Source organism: Chiroxiphia lanceolata, chromosome 20 (genome assembly GCF_009829145.1).
Source record: "Chiroxiphia lanceolata isolate bChiLan1 chromosome 20, bChiLan1.pri, whole genome shotgun sequence".
Taxonomy (NCBI): domain Eukaryota; kingdom Metazoa; phylum Chordata; class Aves; order Passeriformes; family Pipridae; genus Chiroxiphia; species Chiroxiphia lanceolata.
This window is the reverse complement of record NC_045656.1, coordinates 8,075,196-8,092,353: the sequence shown is the minus strand read 5'-3', so window position 1 is coordinate 8,092,353 and position 17,158 is coordinate 8,075,196. Positions and strand designations below refer to the sequence as shown.

The 17,158-nt window shown below is 44.3% G+C and overlaps 2 protein-coding genes across 3 annotated transcripts; one reads left to right on the top strand and one right to left on the bottom strand.

Moving 5' to 3' along the window:
* Nucleotides 1–1,526: 1,526 nt before the first annotated feature.
* On the bottom strand, nt 1,527–9,714 carry SHPK (sedoheptulokinase). The gene is made up of 7 exons (XM_032707593.1): nt 9,217–9,714; nt 8,047–8,188; nt 5,551–5,734; nt 4,241–4,393; nt 2,980–3,155; nt 2,670–2,870; nt 1,527–1,944 (listed from the first exon to the last, which is right to left on the bottom strand). The coding sequence occupies exons 1-7, from the start codon at nt 9,436–9,438 to the stop codon at nt 1,550–1,552; spliced, it is 1,473 nt and encodes a 490-aa protein (XP_032563484.1). The 5' UTR covers nt 9,439–9,714; the 3' UTR covers nt 1,527–1,549.
* CTNS (cystinosin, lysosomal cystine transporter) lies at nt 9,611–17,002 on the top strand. 2 transcript variants are annotated; one of them, XM_032707600.1, is made up of 11 exons: nt 9,611–9,902; nt 10,336–10,409; nt 11,481–11,559; nt 12,145–12,229; nt 12,320–12,423; nt 13,381–13,512; nt 14,218–14,317; nt 14,412–14,531; nt 15,451–15,621; nt 15,816–15,933; nt 16,288–17,002. In XM_032707600.1, the coding sequence occupies exons 2-11, from the start codon at nt 10,346–10,348 to the stop codon at nt 16,416–16,418; spliced, it is 1,104 nt and encodes a 367-aa protein (XP_032563491.1). In that variant the 5' UTR covers nt 9,611–9,902; nt 10,336–10,345; the 3' UTR covers nt 16,419–17,002. The 2 variants fall into 2 exon arrangements, with proteins under 2 accessions (XP_032563491.1, XP_032563492.1); XM_032707601.1 differs by lacking the exon at nt 9,611–9,902 and adding an exon at nt 10,161–10,179.
* The last annotated feature ends 156 nt before the right edge of the window (nt 17,003–17,158 follow it).

Genomic DNA, 17,158 nt, shown 5'->3' with positions numbered 1-17,158 from the left:
TGGCCTGCAGCTCAGAGACAGCCTTGCCTTTGCTAATAGAACCTCAAACCAGGCCATGATTTACCAGCTCCTGGAATTAAATGCCACTTGATCTCATGGGTAACAGGGCACTGGAACAGTATTATCAGCTCTTTCCAATTATTCAATAAAAATGAAAGCAGATATGCTGATGCAAAAATAATTTATACTAATGTAAGAGAGAAAACAACATATAACAAGTTAAGGGTTTTCTTTCATCTAGTCTACATTTTCTCTGTAATTCCTTCATATGCCAGCAGTTCCCTAAACATGACATGGAACAGATGCACACAGAGAGGGTGGAGGGAGTTGGAAATTCAGCATCTCTGTAGTTAAGATCTCAGAACTCAGCACAGCTTTTTCACTATAAAAATGTCAGTCCTGATGTTGCTAATGAGCAAGATAGGAATCTACGTCCATATTTCAGTGGAAACATCTGCTGCCTAGTAATGGAACTGTATCTGGATAACATGAAACACCTTCCTTGCTTCCCCAGGTCATTTGAGCAAAAGAAGTGTACATGTATCTTGGTTTAGTCTGAAACTAGAAAATGTTTTCACATTAAAATAAAGAGTAAGGGAAGAAATAAAGTCTAAGAGCATAATACAGGGGACAAAACCATGGAAATTTTAAGGGAATGCACATGAGCAATACCCAACATTAAAATCAGATTAGTCTAGCTAATTGATTAATGCTTAATTTGACACAATACAGGAAGGGCAGAATCAGAAACACCTTCAGATCAAACACAGTAACATAGCTCCTCCAGTTTATCACAATTCTGACTGTTTCAGAGAGGCCCTGATCCAAAATTCAAACATAATTATGTATGTCAAATAAAGAAAAGAATTACTTCTCACCCTATAAATGCATTTTCCACTTGGCCATAATCCCTGCACTCCAGGCATCTCCAGTCATGGTAACAGCCTAGTCATGCCTTTGACCTTAGTCCACTGCACCCAAACAGAGTAGAAAAAAATAGAATAGAAACAACCCTCCATGTTTTATTTTCACTATTCTGTCGATGTTCAAGCCAAGGTATCATTCCATCTTTTACAGAGACAACATGCAATCCATGAAAACTGGGATTTGTTCCGAGCAGGAGCCACCAAACCCCCCCAAACAAGGCTGACACCTTGGTCTGCTGCCTGTCTGTATACTGTGAGACAGCTTAAGGACAAGAAGTCTCTAATGAAAGCATCAGACTAAGTTACAGCTGCTCTTCTCTCCTAGTCCTTCCAAACTTATTCCTACCAGGAAAATGAGCCTTGTATGAAGTATCATTTTATGCAGGAAGTTAATGGATCTCTCCAAGTCACTCAGACAAATGTAATGTGGTAATTACTGCTCATTTCACAAATGGGAATGACAGAGCACCGAAATGTGCAGACTCAGAAGAAGTGGACATTAAGTGCTGGGGCTTTTTCCCTCTGTAATGAGTGAGACTGCATGTGGAATAAAGTGAAAAGAAACACTGTAGAGTCAGGAAGAAAACAGAAGCTTCCATCTCAGGCCATTCCAAATAACCACTTTATTTCCCATGGAACATCACCATGGCAGCCCCCACAGCAGCATCAACATCTTTCCCGTAAACCACAGGGAATGGAAAAGCCCTTTCCACTTCCTGCTTCAGCACCTCATTCCTGGCCAGGGCACTCCCACTGCCCAGGATCCTCCTCACGCCCACGTCCCTCAGGCGCTGCACAGGTAACATGGAGCAGAGGTTCTGGACAATCCCACGGCACAGAGCTCTGGTGACGTGGCCCAGGGACAGCTCAGAGGCAGCAATGTTGGTCACTGATCCCAACTGCTCAGGAATGTGTCTCTCTCCAAATATGGTTGGGTGGACTGAGAGTTTGCTGTGGTTTTGGGCCAAGGCTGCTTGGATTATCCTTGGATAGATGGCAGACTCCTGGACCTGAAGTCCTGCAGACGGGAAATACCAGGTTACTCTTTTTTCCAGGATTATGAACCACAGTTCTCCCACTCAGTTGCATCCAGGATATGTGACACTAGAAACCTTCTCTGAAACTGCCTTTCCTGACAATACAGCTATTCCTGTGCTAAGTTACACAAAACAACACCAGGCACTAATGGCAGAGAGCAGCTTCAGTGGCTGGATTCCACGTGAATGCGAAGCTCACCTCAAGTACTTGCTGAAAGAACAATTTCAGAGCTCACTTTTGTATTGCAAAACCCAAGAGATTATTAAAAAACCTGTGAAGACCACACTTAAAGCACTTAGAAGACATAACACGAGTTTGAGTCTTAAAATCCATTAGAGTTCTGCAAAAAGCAACTGATCCAACCAAGGGACTCCTCTGGACTGCAGTCACACAAAATTAGAGGCTGTTGTCCTCAAATCTGCTAGCTTTTCCTTGTGAAAATCAACTTGCACAAAATAATTCTCTTCTGTCCTTGAAACCAAAGAAGACCTAGAGGCAATGTGAATGTGGAGTCCAAGCATGACTGTCCCAGCATGTTCATAAGCAGGAAATTCCAGAGATCTAGGAAGCCTGGCCCAAGAGTTACATCCTCATTCCCTGTATGGCAGGACAGAACAGCTCTAGGCTTGTTCCTTTGCCTCAGCTTCCTTTTACCTTGATGATCAACCTCAATTTTAAGCTTCAACTCTCCTTGGCATGACTTACCCAGCTCCCCTGTCCACTGTGCCACCATGCCCACAAATGTTGCCAGCACGTTGCCTCCGCTGAGCGATGCTGCCACTGCCAAGTAGTCCCCGTTGAAGTAGGGAAAATAAGTAACAGCTGAGGAAGGATCTGGTGTGTCTGGAGGCTGGAAACCAGGGGGCATTGAGATGGTCAGCTGAGCAGAGGTACTGATATTAAGAACTAGAACACAAAAGAAATTAAAAAAAGAAAAAAAAAAAATCAGTGTTTTACTGAGCCACCCTGAAGGAGGACGACGAGTAAATCAAATCAGATACCAAAATTACCATACCTGCATCAGTCCTCTCAGTCAGACAGGAATAAACAGAGCACTGGAAATCTCCCAGAGCAACTCCTACTTTTACTCCTTTGGGTATTCCATGCCATGCACGGGTTGTCCTGCCTGCAATGCTTCCGGGGTCTCCCACCTCTGGAAGCAAGTGAACAGGAAAGCCGGAGCTTTTCAATCTGTAATCAGAACAACATTATTGGAGGAAAGCAGTATGGGAACTGTGGCATGACTACAAAGACCTCTTTGAAGTCACAGATGAAGCTGTCCATATATTTGTGGCTGCTGGATTTATGGAGGCTTTCACCTATTTAGAAAGCTCTGTCCTGGACAGGGGCAGCATTCCAGTCCAGTGGGCTGGGTAAACTAGAATAGTCTAGAAGAATATATAGCTTTCCTTTATATGCAATCTGAATACCTGAGATCATACAGTACGTGTTCAGCAAGTTTAACCTGCTGATGTCACATGGACAAGCAGTTCCAGGGTAAAGGGACAATCAAAAAACAGCAAAAAATGCAGCTAAGTGTCAAAGAACTTAAGATGTCATGCAATTAGTGGTTCAAAACCAAACAAACTCCTTATGCAATCAGCTGCAAGACAACACTACAGTGCTACAGCAACAACTCCACATTAGTAAAAGTTCAGTTGGCAAAATGCAAGTTTCTGTCACTCTTTCATACCTTGATGAGAAGATCTTTCACCTTGGAGTCCTGGCCTAACCTAAGCCCTGAATATATAAGGCCTTAGCACTCAGTCCTGAAAGAGTAAATCATTAAAATAAACAAGTAAATAAATAAACTGATTCCCTATAAGATTTCCTGTAGCTTAATAACCCTTAAGTATTATCACAAGTAAGTCTTAAGTATTATAACAAGTAAGTTATGAAGCAGCTCAGCTGAAAGAACTAAGAGAGTGATAACTGCCTTTGCCATGAGGGAACACCATGGCTGCAACGTGCACTTGCCCATTCCCATCATCCCATCCCACCATGGAAAAGGAGAGAACAGTTTGCTATACAAGGACTCATTGAGTCTCTCAGCTCTGCTGGGGGCAGGTATTTCTAAAAATACTGTAGCAGATTTTACAAGATTTAAACAGATACACTTCACAAACCAGAGCAAACTCTCAATACTCAGGAGTTCAGCAGTACAGGTCACAACTGATTAGGAGTAACTTTCAACCCCTTTTTCTCTGTAGCACATTGATACTCAGAGCCCAAAGAGGTGCAGTGCACAGGCCCCACTGAATGACCTTAGCACTTACATGTCAGTATTCCAGCTTTTGCTTCTGGAATTAAAATATCCCCAGCTGGCAGCATTCTGGACAGACATGAGTGGCTTCTTCAGGTCACACAACATGGCAACCACGTAGTCCTGGATAGTGCCAGCTGCGTCATAAGCCTTCAGAAAATCTGGACTTTTAAACAAGACATTTTAAAAACAAAACCAGTAAGGGTATTTTGCTATAAGGCAGTGGGAGCAAGACAACTTCCATTGCTACAGAGAACTTGACACGTGTGGTCTCATCTAAAAATTAAACTGCCACCTCAGTGATCAACCTGCATTTTGTTGGTTTGGTTTGTTTTTTTTAAATGGAATTTGTTTTCCAAGCTGCAGCAATACTTATCTCCTGATGGAAGATGGAGAGACAGCAGCTTTAAGGAATGAATTATCTTGGTTCAAAAGCACAGCATTGCAAAAGTTACCAGGAAAGTAGTAATTGTTTGCATGAAAAAAGTGGCACTTGGTTGACCCTGGAGCATTTGAGAAAAATAGGTAAACTCCCACAGTTGGCCAGGGATACACAAATTATATGAATGGAAATGTATCAAATGGTGAAACAATGCAGCTCTAAAGTAGGATCACACCATATTCCATATATTTGCTGGAGACATACTGGAAGAAACCAAGATCTAATAATAATTTTTTCCCCATTATTGAACCTGAGCTCATTGCAGAGGAAGACTCTGGCTCTCTGAGAAAGATGAAACTGAAGAGCAAACCTTGCTGATGCCAAGTCATAAGTGAAAAATTATATCCTCTGCAAACATGCCACAACAAAGCAGAGCACTCATAACACCTCATGAGGACCTCAGCGTCTGAGGAAGGAAGGAACTGAAATTAATTTAGAGGCTTTTTGTTTTAGCATCTGGCAGCAACCAGACCAAGCACTCTGTGACTGCTTTAGGCATGTTGGTATTTTCATAAACAGCACAAGGCAAAATGACAGTGTTCAAACTGCATTAGCAGAGCTCCTCTGACCGGTACAATGGACTACAATTATTCTGTGATACTTTAAAGCTTCTGTTACTCTATGGTCAGAAGCTTTTCTTTTTGTTAGAAATGTGTAGTAATTTTATGAGGTCAGAGACTCTTGTGTGCTCAGTTGCATACAGTTTATATTAAATACTGCCATTTTAAATATTGTTTGACAACTTAATTAAGATTATGATTACAGAGAAACGCAGCCCCTCAGCCTGCAGCAGCTTTAACGTGCTACAGGAATAGGAATTGCCACATAAATTCAAGATGAGAAACTGCCTGTCACAGAAGCCCTTTTGAGAAGCAATGTACCTCTTCTTTAAATACCAGTAGACTGTGGCACATCCAAATCCTGTAGCCAAGCTCACGTCTGACTGTGGCAGAGGAAGAGAAGAGAGGAAGGTGGGACTGCAGCGGCCGTCCTGCCAAGTCACCAGGTGACTGACGTCCTGTGGCTCAAAGGCAGGGCCTGTGCCACACTCTGTCCACTTGCAACCTGAAACACAAAGTATCCAAGAAATCCAGGGACTCCCTGCAGTGCAGCCCTGCCTGGCATCCCTCATTTCTGGACACGCTTGATAATTTGTTCAACATACTGGAAAAAGAGCAGAAATGGAGCCAGCAGAGGTTGTAATGAAATTATCTGGTCATGGTTTTCAGCCCTAGATAATGTCATAATGCCAGTCATCCTTTGCTAAAACAGAGGATGCTATCCAAGGCCTTCCTTTTCTCTAAGCACTCCCAGTGCCTAAAGGAGCAAGCCACTTGCACTTTAAGATATTAAAGATACTTAAACAGCAGGTGAGCCACAAAAAAACCCCAACCACAGTTCTGCTGTGGGAGGCAAGGAGCTGATATGGCAGCTCTCACATATAAACCTCAACTGGGATCTGCCACATCACAACCTGGAGAATGCTGTGGTAGCAATGAACTGCCCATGATGGAGACACCAAGTTTCATCACCTTTTAAGCCAGTATGAAACTTGGATCTGTAAATATTAAACAATGGACTGCAAAGTACTAAAGAGTAACCCTCCCCTGTGCTGTGCAGCGAAGCTTCACCAAAGTAGATCAGGGTTTAACTCAGTTTTACCAGTCCAGCACATTCCTTTTGAACACAGAACTCTAGAGCTTTGATGAAACCTTCACATTCTTTCACCTGAGAGGCAGGGCTCAAGCACTGGCACGTGATGTTTGCCAGCACACTCCAGGGCTCAGCCCTGGCCTCTCCCTGGACACAGGGCAGGGACAGGACAGGCCACTCACTGTCTCCAGCTGGCTCTGAAACTGAGGCAAATTCCTGGGTTTTGGCCAGGGAGCAGAGTTTCAAGCTGTGCTGTGCCACTTGTCCTACAGGTCAGAGAAGAGACCCAGCTGCCTGACTCACTTAAATATGGCTAAAAAAGTCATTCTTGGGCTGGATAAACCACACTCACACAGCAAAGAGCAGCCAAGAAAGCTGGGAAGTGCCATGTGAAACATGCAAAGCAAAACACATACTCTTGCTTGTTCCCTTAATTCCCTGTTCTATCAAGTCCGTTGGAACCGAATTTCCAATTGGTTTGCTTTTCTAGTCTTAAATGGATTCTAAGAAATATTAGTAACCATAAATCTAATCCCAAAGGATGCTACTAAAAATTTTATTTGTGTCCCAAAGGTCCTGGATTCACTTAGTCCACTCAAAACAAATGAGAGCAAACACCCTCTTTCACTTGATAGAAATGAAACTAAAGTGGCATGTGGCTTTAGGACATAAAATATTTACCAATATGACATAAGAACCTGTGTCTATGAACCCAGGAGGCTTTGTTATGTAGCTCTTGGGACACATGGAAAGCAAAACAGCTCCTTCAGTCCATCAGCCTTTGGATTTCTTTCTTTCTAATCATTTTCGAATTTAACATAAAATTACAGCCAGAAATTAATAGTAGAGTGTCTCTTCAAGCAATTAAGACCTTGACAATTTCTGATAGGCAGTGACTGGCACTTCTGGGAAACCTAATCTATGGTTTCCAATAAATCTTTGCTTAGTCTGCATAACTCCTATTATAGTAAGACTCGTATAATTGTATTTATAGATAATTGTTCCGATTATATGCACATCATAAGGTAAAAAGAAAGAAGACATGGAACCACACTCTGGAAGCTTCAGACTTCAGCAGATTTATAAGGCTATAAGAAGATAAGAAGATAATCCACCCCTATCTCAGAGGGCTGGCAATCCAAGGCCTGGATTTTTCCAGTATCCTCACTGTCACAAGGATGATCTGGGTATTTGCACAGTCAAGCCCCACGTGACCACCTCACTGCAGCTGATTTTGTTTCTGAGGTCTTGCCAAGCAGCTGAGCATCCAGAATCGTGACCATAGTCCTTTTTCAGCTCCTACTAACAGAAGCATAAGCAACAAAATGAATGCAACATGACAGTCTACAACTTGGTAGGAAAAAAATGGCTTGACATTTGGGGGGGAAAAAAACCCAGAAAGTTATGGAGATGCTGGACAGCATCCCCCCAAAGCTACTCACAATTAACAAGCCACAAATATGTTATTCCTCCTTCATATAATTGTGCTGACTCTGCAGGGATCTCATTAGACTAAGTCCTTTAACTAATCTGTGCAAACAATATCATTAACTATACAAGGAGCTGAAATTCCAGAAAAAAAAGCAAAATTCTCACAGAAGATGACCTGTTAATTCTGTTTTACAGAAGACCAAAGTGAATACACAGCAGTTTAATCACAGAACCATTTCAGTGCTAAAATTTACTGTTAACTCTGAAGAGGAATGTTAAAGAATTAATGTTACCTTTATCACTCTTCCAGAACACAACCCCATGCATTTGTCCTGAAATCCCAATGTGGGTGACTCGCTGGAGCTGCTGCTGAGGTAGAGCAGCAAGGCACTCATTCAGTGCTCTTATTATTCTCTGGACATTCTGCTCCATTCCCTGCAATCAGAAAGCACCACCCTGAGCATGCAGCCATTAGGATTCACCCAGTGTATTTATTAAACAAGGCTGCTCTAGTCAGAAGTGAAGAACAGAACTCATTTAGCTTAACAGCGTGTATTAGAGCAACATTCACTGCTAAACTGTAAAAAGGAAAAACATCCAAAAAACCCCACAAACCCACAAAAACTAAGAACAAATACTAGGAAGCTGAGAAGATTTTCATGATGTTGATATTTCACTTCTGAATATTTTATTCCTAGAACTACCCAGCAAACTGCTCTGCTCATCAAACTGACCAAACTCTGCCTCAAGAAGCTCTATGGCAGCTTTCACACTTTCAAAGATCCAGATTACTTTGTGACAGACCAGTATCAAGATCACAAACAAAACTACTCAAATATTAGTCTACAAACAAATGTGAACTTTGTGCACAGGTACTTTTGACTGCACGAACATGGCTGTAGGGAGGAGGGTTGGCCTGTTTGGTATCTTTGCTTAGAAATTAGCCCTGGACTCACTACAATACTAGGCCAGAGAAATATTGATGAGCATTTTTTATGACTGATTCATCCTTTTTTTAGACTGACCAACACAATGGATGAAAAGATCTTTTATAGGAGTACATGTTCCTGGTTATTTCCACTGGGAATTTCCAGTTAGGATTCCATCTCACAATAAAGTACCTAATACCCTTCCAGCTGGCAAGTGGTTGCTGTTCCCTGACTGGGAGTGTCAAAGACAAGGTGGTGGTTCATGGGAGAATAGTTTCAGATAGTCTTGGGCAACTTTTCAAAACCTGGGTCTTTCTTAAATCAAGCAGCTCTACCTGACTTCCTTGAACAGGGAACGGGGAGTGTTTTAACTCTAGTTTCAGGTATCCACAAACACACAGCAACCATCTGTCAATCTCGGCATAAAACAATCCAAGAAAACCACTGGAGTCTGCACAGTGTAGCAAAACCCAGGCACGACAAGGCAAGGCTGGTGTCCTGCAATTTCCACCAGTGCTCCCTGCCAGCCCTTACCTGCGGTCCAGCTTCCAGGCTATCGGTGTGTGCCTGCGTCTCCCTGGAGCAGCTCTGTGCCAGCGCCAGCCCTCGCTCTGTCCCTGTCACCAGGGCCACCTTCACCGACGTGGTGCCCAGGTCTATGCCCAGCACCCAGGTGGGCTCAGGGCTGCCCGCCATGGCCGTGAGGGGACCGCTGTCAGCTTGCCCACCGCATCCAGGGGGACCGACACCCACCATGCCGAGCCCCACACGGTTCCTTGTGCCCCGGAGGAGTTACCAGCCTCCAAGAGCCGAGGGCACACGCGGTGTGGGCTCCCAGGAACGGGAGCCTGGACTTTGCGACCTGGACTTTGCCCTCAGGCCGAGGGTGCCTCCCCCTCAGCGCTCCCCGGCCACTACCCCTTCACCCTGAGAGTGACAAACCGCCCCTTCCCCAGCCCTCTCCGCTGACACCCGCACCCTTAAGCCAGACTTTTTGTCGAAAACCAGACTTCTTGACAAAAATCAAGCCAGGACAGCGCCCAGCCCGCCTCGTCCCCTCTCGCAACACTCCCCCCTCACCGACCCGCTCCGCCACACCCAAGATGGCCCCGGGGGCGGCCGCAGCGGCGCGGTGGGCGCTGGGCGGAGAGTCCACAGGCGATCGCCTCACGTGAGAGCTGAAAAGGGAAGAGCCGGGACGGCGCCGGGCGCTGAAGGAGGTGGGTGTTCTCCCGCTCCCCGGTACCGCCGCATGTCCCAAAGCACCGGGTGCCCCGCTCCGCCGGGGCTCCCGAGGGGACGGCGGCGGGACTACAAGTCCCAGCGTGCCCCGCGGCGCGCTGCCAGCGGCGGGGGGCTGGCGAGGGCGCGGGGGCTGCCGAGATTTGTAGTCTTGCGCGTTGGGGTTGGGAGGGGGTTCGTCATGGGACAAGAGCTGAAGTAAAGATGTAAAGATGTTCCCGGGCAGTCCGGGCACACAGAGGGACTGGGAGATCGGTGCTTTCTGAGGGGTGCTGGGGGTGCCTCGGCCGGGCTGGGGGCCGCGGTGCTGAGAGGGGAGCTATTTGCCTCGGGTGCCGCCTGAGTGGATGGGCTGTGCCCCCCTCGAAACGCGTGGGACCTGAGCAAAGCTTCTCCCCGCTTTCTCTGCAGCTTTTCCACCATGAGGACGCGGTACCTGCTGCCCGCTCTGCTGAGCCTCTTTCTTGTGTTGCCGGGGCCTGGCGGTGAGTGTTTGGTCATCCCAGTTTGGCCCCACAGGGCTCCAGACCAGCAAGAGGTGGAAGAGGGCAGCTCTCCAGTTATTCCATTACAGCTCTCCAGGGATACCTGTGACACGTTCCCATCTGCTCTTCTCTCACACAGTACCGTGGCTTGGTGTCAGTGCTCTGCCCAGGCACTGTTGTGGGGGAGCCCTCGCCTCACGCTCCAAAATCTGTAGAAGCAGATTAAATACTGCCTGGGATGCAGCCAGTGATAAACTGAGGACCTCCTCTGCGCTGAAATAACTTCTTAAGAACACTGTGTGATATGTGGCAACAGTAAAAAGAAAGAAAGTGTCCAGGCCAATCTGTGCAAACTGTTTATCTCTCCGTTTCTCATTGTATTTTTATGCGGCTCTTTGCTTTTTCACCTTGTCTCTTGTGTCTTTTAAACACATAATGAATAAAATAAGTTTAGATTCCACCTGTCAAAACTGGTGACATCTGACCAGCTTCAGGTTTTGATAGTGGTTGTACTGGCACTTGGAATCTTGCCCTCTTAAGAGCATGATGTGGTACAACATAGCTGGGGTGTTGTACAATGTACCCCTTAATTCAATATTTCAGAGCACTGTAAGTAAGGTGCTTGAGATTTTGAAGTGTTAAGATAGTAAATGTACATTCCCTTGGATATCTAGGTACCTGGTTTTAATTTGTGATCCAAGAAGCAATTTTAAACTAAATTTTGGGCATTTATGACTCTTAGATTACTAGGATCACATCAAAAATCAGTGTGGTAGTATTCTGTGGCCTTCACTTGGCACGACCTTTTGTTGAACTTCACATATTTAAATTGCTTCCTTGCAACATGTTCAAGTGACAATTATTTACTTCTCCTTTTTTTAGTCACCTTAACTTCAGTACCTTTAGTTGCTGTACTCCCTTTGCTGTTTTTCACGTGTACTAATGTGATTGATCTGATACTGCAGGTACCAGTTGACGAAATGTCTATGGCACAAAAGAAAATAGGTTGTTCTTCTGAAGAAGCTGTTCATAGTAATTGAGATTTGTGTGGGTGGTTTTTTTTCCCCTCAGATGGAGTCATTATATTGTCTGTCCCTGAAGTGGTTTCTTTAGAAAGTGGAAGTTCAACAAACGTCACCATCTCTCTGAGGTAAAGTCATGATTGCAGCTTTACTTTCCCTTTGGAACAGGGGCTGTCCTCCATAAATGAATTTACAGTTCCTCCATTTCTAAAAATTGATGCTTAAGAGAAACTTGCATTTCCTAGAAGGATAGCCTCCTGGACAAATGCTCAGTGGAGTTCTCTAGGAAAGATGTGCAGGACTGTGTCACTTGGAGAGGGGTTTTTTTTAGGGTTTTTTTGTTTTGTCTTACTGCTGTAATTTCAGTCCTTCATCACCCCAAGTACAAGTGCATTGTTTCTGCCCCTCCTTACCAGCAAGGGTTAATGAGCACAAGGATGGGATCCTGGTGGCAATGACTTTTCTCTGCCACTTTTATGGAGAAGAGGGAGTTAAAATGTGGCCACATAATGTCTGGTGCCCTCTCTAGTTCAGATAAAAGAACCAGTACAATGCTCACACACTTGGGTACTGGTGTTTCTCCGAGTACCAGTCAGGGACTGCTGTGTGTGGGCTGCTCATTGCTGAGAGGATTTAGCAGATACTCCCCCACATCCCTGCAGCAATCTCTGAACTCAGGCACCAGCCTGACCTGTTTTTTTCTGCCTTCACAGGGCTCCATTAAATGAGACACTGGTGATAACTCTTAATATTACACACTCCTCAAAGAACAGCACCATCGTTGAACTGCCTGATGAAGTAAGTGACAGAACAGACTTGTGACCTTAAACAAAAGGCTCCTGCTGGTGTGGTGCAATTCCTTTCTCTTCCCTCTACTTTGCTTTGCAGGTACAGTTCCCTGCAGGTCACACTAAAGCAGACTTCCAAGTGAAAGCAGACGATGTTGGACAAGTAACAGTTTATCTTTATGCCACTAATTCCAACTTAACTGGGTGAGAAGCTGTTTTTTAGTTCCACTTACTCTCCTATAGCTTTCTAAACTTTGGGGTAACTATTCCCTCCTTGTAGTAAAATGGGATGTAGTTGAGAAGATGTGATAACCTCCAGCAAACCCCAGGGTGTTCAGATAAATAGAGGGCATGGAAGCAGAGTGATAATCTTGGTATTTTAGATTTAGTTACTAAATAGCTGAGTTATGACAGCTCCTTAGTCTGGTTTTAATAACTCTTCCCAAAAGCATGAAAACTACATGCCAGATTTTCCAGTCTGGGAAGCATTTGGTTGTCAGTGTCCAGGGGGATACTGATCTTTCTGTGCAGGCTTTGTTCTGGATTTCTAATAGCCTGGTGCAGCTGTGCACCCACATCACTACCTTGACATACAGGTGCTTTGCTTTCTAGTTAAGGCAGCCCTCTTCTCACAGGTGCCAGTTCTCCCTCACAGGAAAAGTCTAGCAAGATGGAGAAAGCTGGACAGTATTCACTTGTTGCCCAGATGTCACTGAGCAACAAGATGCTCCTGTTTTACTTCCTGGTTTTGCTTCTGCTTTTAAGACTCGAAGCAAATGCAGAGGTGAGCACGTGGAACGCTCACAGGACAGGCACAATCATGAGGCTTTGCTGACAGAGTGTGGAAAGTGCAACACTCTCTTGCCTAACAGAACCTTGAGCTAAGAGAGTGGAAGCATAGGCACGAGATGACCTTTTTGAACAGTCCTGTGGTAAAAGAATGGAAAGGAAAAGAGTCAGGCAAGAAGGAAAGGGGGGGTAAGAGTGAGAGATGTCCCGAACATAACAAGGACACTAAAGAAAAGGGGAGCAACTCAACTGCAACCAACTGAATCTTCATTGTCTTTTCTCAACACCTGAACTCTATTTCCTCTCTCAAAGCAGAGCAAGACAAAATTTCCTGAAAAAGAATTAACTAATTCTTTTTGCATTAACCATCAGACCTAGAATTCGATTCCAAGTGATCCATAGCATCATAGTGAGATATGCTGATGAGGTGATTGGCTGGATCTATTTTGTTGCCTGGTCCATCTCCTTTTATCCTCAACTCTTTGAGAACTGGCGACGAAAAAGGTAAAGAGGCTTAAGATGTGTTTGCAAGTCACTTAAGCACTCCTGAAAATCCTGTTCATAGCTTCAGTTACCTCCATCTTGGTTATTGTGAATTATCCATGGAAAGATGGGAAAAAAACAAGGCAAATTGCAGCCCCAGTGAGCTGTTATACATGCTGGTTAGGGGAAACTAAGTGCATCCTATGAACACCTGATCCTAAGGTTTGGCATCCAGTACTAATCTGTGATAGAGATTTCCCCATTGCCTTTGGTGTGATGTTGCAAATCATCTGCCTGACCCAGTTGTGCAACCTTTTAAAGGTTGCAGCCTTGAGAGCTGTTTCTCAGACCCTTCCTTGTAGTGTCATCATTAAGCCAGCTCCCCTTAAACTAAGTGACTCTAAGGAGAAACATGATTATATATAAGAACTAAAGCATTTATTCTGGCAGAAATGCACTAGTGCCTCAGGCTGGAATGGATTTATCAGACAAGCTGAACTTATGGAGGGGTCAAGTTAAACACCAGAGGCACAACCTGGTCAGTGAGAGCTATGTTATTGCACCTTGCTTCCTCATGAACTCACAGCATTGTGTGGTCACAGTGCTTGAGGCTTTTGCTTAATCAGGAATTGCCTATAAATCAGTACATTTTAGGGTCAAGCTGTCCCTGGAACTGCCTGTAGTGCTCTGATGCATGTTTTTCTTTTTTTTTTTCCCCTACTCTAGTGTTGTTGGACTAAGCTTTGACTTTATAGCATTAAACCTCACTGGCTTTATAGCATACAGTGTGTTTAACGTTGGCCTTTTCTGGATCCCCTTGATTAAGGTGAGCATGATTCTCTGTAAATACTTGCCAGGGGTTGGGTATCTACAGAAGGGAATTAAGACATGTGGCTGGTTTTGGTTTCTCTTACCTTTAGGAGGAATTCTTGGTCAGTTATCCCAGCGGGGTGAACCCCGTGGCCATCAATGATGTTTTCTTCAGTCTCCACGCAGTAACTCTGACTCTCCTCACCATCATTCAGTGCTGCATCTACGAGGTGGGTCTGGGTGCCGGGTTCATCTGTCGATTCTGGCAGAGCTCCCTCTGCCGGGCACCTCACCGCTCCTTTGGGGCTCCAAAATCCTCTTCACTGCACTTTCACTGCCTTCCCAAAAGCCAGGCTTTACAATCCAGCTGCCTTCATCTTTCCTAAGTGAGCAACAACTCCACTGATCGTATCTGCTTCAGCCTGATGGATGTTCTGAGCTTATAAGTAAAGTTCCTTAGGGACTCATAATAACTGAGGCAAACAGCCAGATTCATAAAGTTCCCAAGCAGATCTCTGGCCAGCATATAGATTACCAATTCAAACTTGCAGCTTTTTTTCAACTTCTTTTACCTAAAACAGCTGTAAATGCCCTTTTACAATTCACACCTTTTCAGGTGAGACTGATTGATTTTTACAGTCAGGTGGTTCTTTGTTTAATTCTCATGTAAAAGCCTCTGATCTGAACAAGCCAATTTTCTCTAGATGGTAACTGTTTCTCTCTTGGGGTTCTTCCTTTGGTGATGCTAAACCCAAAACTGTAACAGCCCATCTGTCCCCACTGCCAGGTGCAATAGTCATCTTTTACCATAATGGCATTATCAGCCTTTTGAATACATAGGAACTCTTCATATCATCAGACTGAATTTGGGAGATTGTTACAGATTATGCACTATAAATACTCCAGAATTGTTTCCCCCTTACTCAGGGACAGCAGTGTTTCAAAATATTGATATGAATATTTCTCATCAGCTCTTGCAAACCTACACCTGGTTGCTGTAGCACTTGCTTAATTTTAAAGTTCCCTTGTGGTACCAGCCTGACTGGTAAAACAGGTTTGGACTGTAATGTTGCACAGTCATGGGCAAACTGTATCTTAGTGTCTGGGGATGTATGGCCAGACCAAACTGTATCTGTGTTTCTATTTCAGAGAGCGGGTCAGAAAGTATCCAAAGTTGTTGTTGGACTACTGGCACTTGCCTGGATCTTCACCTTCACAACACTGTTTCTTGCTGCAGCTGAGGAGATGACTTGGCTACAGTTCTTATTCTGCTTCTCCTACATTAAGTTAGCAGTCACACTGATAAAATATTTTCCTCAGGTAAATCTGAACTTTTTTGCTTTTCTGCTACAATCTTAAGCCTGCAGTGTGTGCTCTGACTATACTAAACTACCAGTGATTATTTATTAAGGCTTTTTGTGACAAAACCAGCGTAGTTATACCTGAAGCTGCTTAAATGTTACTCTCAAATGCCTGTGCATGACACACTGACTGACTCCTTGTTACACTCCCAGGCTTACATGAATTTCCGTCGGAAAAGCACTGAGGGATGGAGCATTGGAAATGTATTACTGGACTTCACTGGCGGAAGCTTCAGCCTTCTCCAGATGTTTTTGCAGTCATACAACAATGGTAAGCCTGGAACTGAGCTGGGTGGGAGGCCCTGCTACAAAGCAGATATAAACCAGCAGGTTATCTCAGGAGGATGATGTTTGTGCTGGGGTATGGGGAGCTGTTCTTTTACAAAGAATAAAGAATCTGCTCATACTCCCTCAAGATATAAAATGAAGTAGCTATTCCGAAGAAAGCACAGGAACAGTTATTATTAGCTTTGCAAAAGATGTGCATTCCAGTCAGTCCTAAGGTGTGTCTAAGCAGTCCAGGTAATAATCATGAACTTCTCTAACATGCATGGCCTGACCTCGTGGTCTTGAGACAAGACTACACTTGAGGAGTTAGACTTAACTCTAATTTTGTGTTTGACAGATCAGTGGAAATTAATCTTTGGAGATCCAACCAAGTTTGGCCTGGGTGTCTTCTCCATCATCTTTGATATTGTTTTTATGGTCCAGCACTACTGCCTTTACAGGAGACGAGGGTATGAACCTTGTGAATAACAAACATCACTTGTGGGGACAAAAACTTTAAACTGAACTCGCACCTACCCTGGCTGAGGGCTTTCAAGATTCCTGCTGCCAGTCACCAGGAATACTGATTCTGATCTGTGTCTACAATTTGATCCTCTCTGGTGTGGAATGTTGCCTTGTCAAACACTGATTACCAGATGCCTTAAGGACAGCAAGCTCTCTGGCCACCACTTGCACACGGGAGACTCGTGCCTGTTGAAGCTGCACACACAGTTTAGCTTGAGCACTCCAAGCAACACGTGGCTATTTTTCATTAACAACAGGAAAGAGAAAGACCAGAGTGATGTCTTTCTGATGGGGAGTGAAGCACAAAGAACAAGAGTTCTGTCTTCCAAAAATCTGAGATCTTGTTTAAGCAACCACTTAGTATCTTAATGTAATGACTGAAGACTGTGGATCCAAGTGCTGCTGCTGACTCCTCAGACAGCTCACAGTGCAGCACCACTCAGGCTGGCAGATAACAGCCAGAGTGGGACATAACAACAATGGGGTTGGTAACAAATGCACAAATATTAGAATTTTATCTCTTTATTAAAAAAAAATTCTAAGAAGCAGAAACTATATTCTTATTTCTATTCTTATTTCACTTATTTCACTCTTTCAAAGGTGCTAAGACAAGTGCTCAGAATACTTCCAGTTGCTAACTTCATTTTGCTCAGTTGTACTGACATGCCCTAAATCCTAATGGGTGGATGGTAAAGATTAAAGAT

What these genes read in the sequence shown, in the direction of transcription:
- CTNS (XM_032707600.1), top strand. Translation starts at nt 10,346, where the DNA reads ATGAGGACGCGGTACCTGCTGCCCGCTCTGCTGAGCCTCTTTCTTGTG. An exon ending in AACGTCACCATCTCTCTGAG is followed by an intron (nt 11,560 to 12,144) that starts GTAAAGTCATGA and finishes CTGCCTTCACAG; the next exon opens with GGCTCCATTAAATGAGACAC. An exon ending in GAGAACTGGCGACGAAAAAG is followed by an intron (nt 13,513 to 14,217) that starts GTAAAGAGGCTT and finishes CCCCTACTCTAG; the next exon opens with TGTTGTTGGACTAAGCTTTG.
- SHPK (XM_032707593.1), bottom strand. Translation starts at nt 9,438, where the DNA reads ATGGTGGGTGTCGGTCCCCCTGGATGCGGTGGGCAAGCTGACAGCGGT. An exon ending in GTTCTGGAAGAGTGATAAAG is followed by an intron (nt 5,735 to 8,046) that starts GTAACATTAATT and finishes TTTGTGTTTCAG; the next exon opens with GTTGCAAGTGGACAGAGTGT. An exon ending in GACTGAGAGGACTGATGCAG is followed by an intron (nt 2,871 to 2,979) that starts GTATGGTAATTT and finishes TTTGTGTTCTAG; the next exon opens with TTCTTAATATCAGTACCTCT.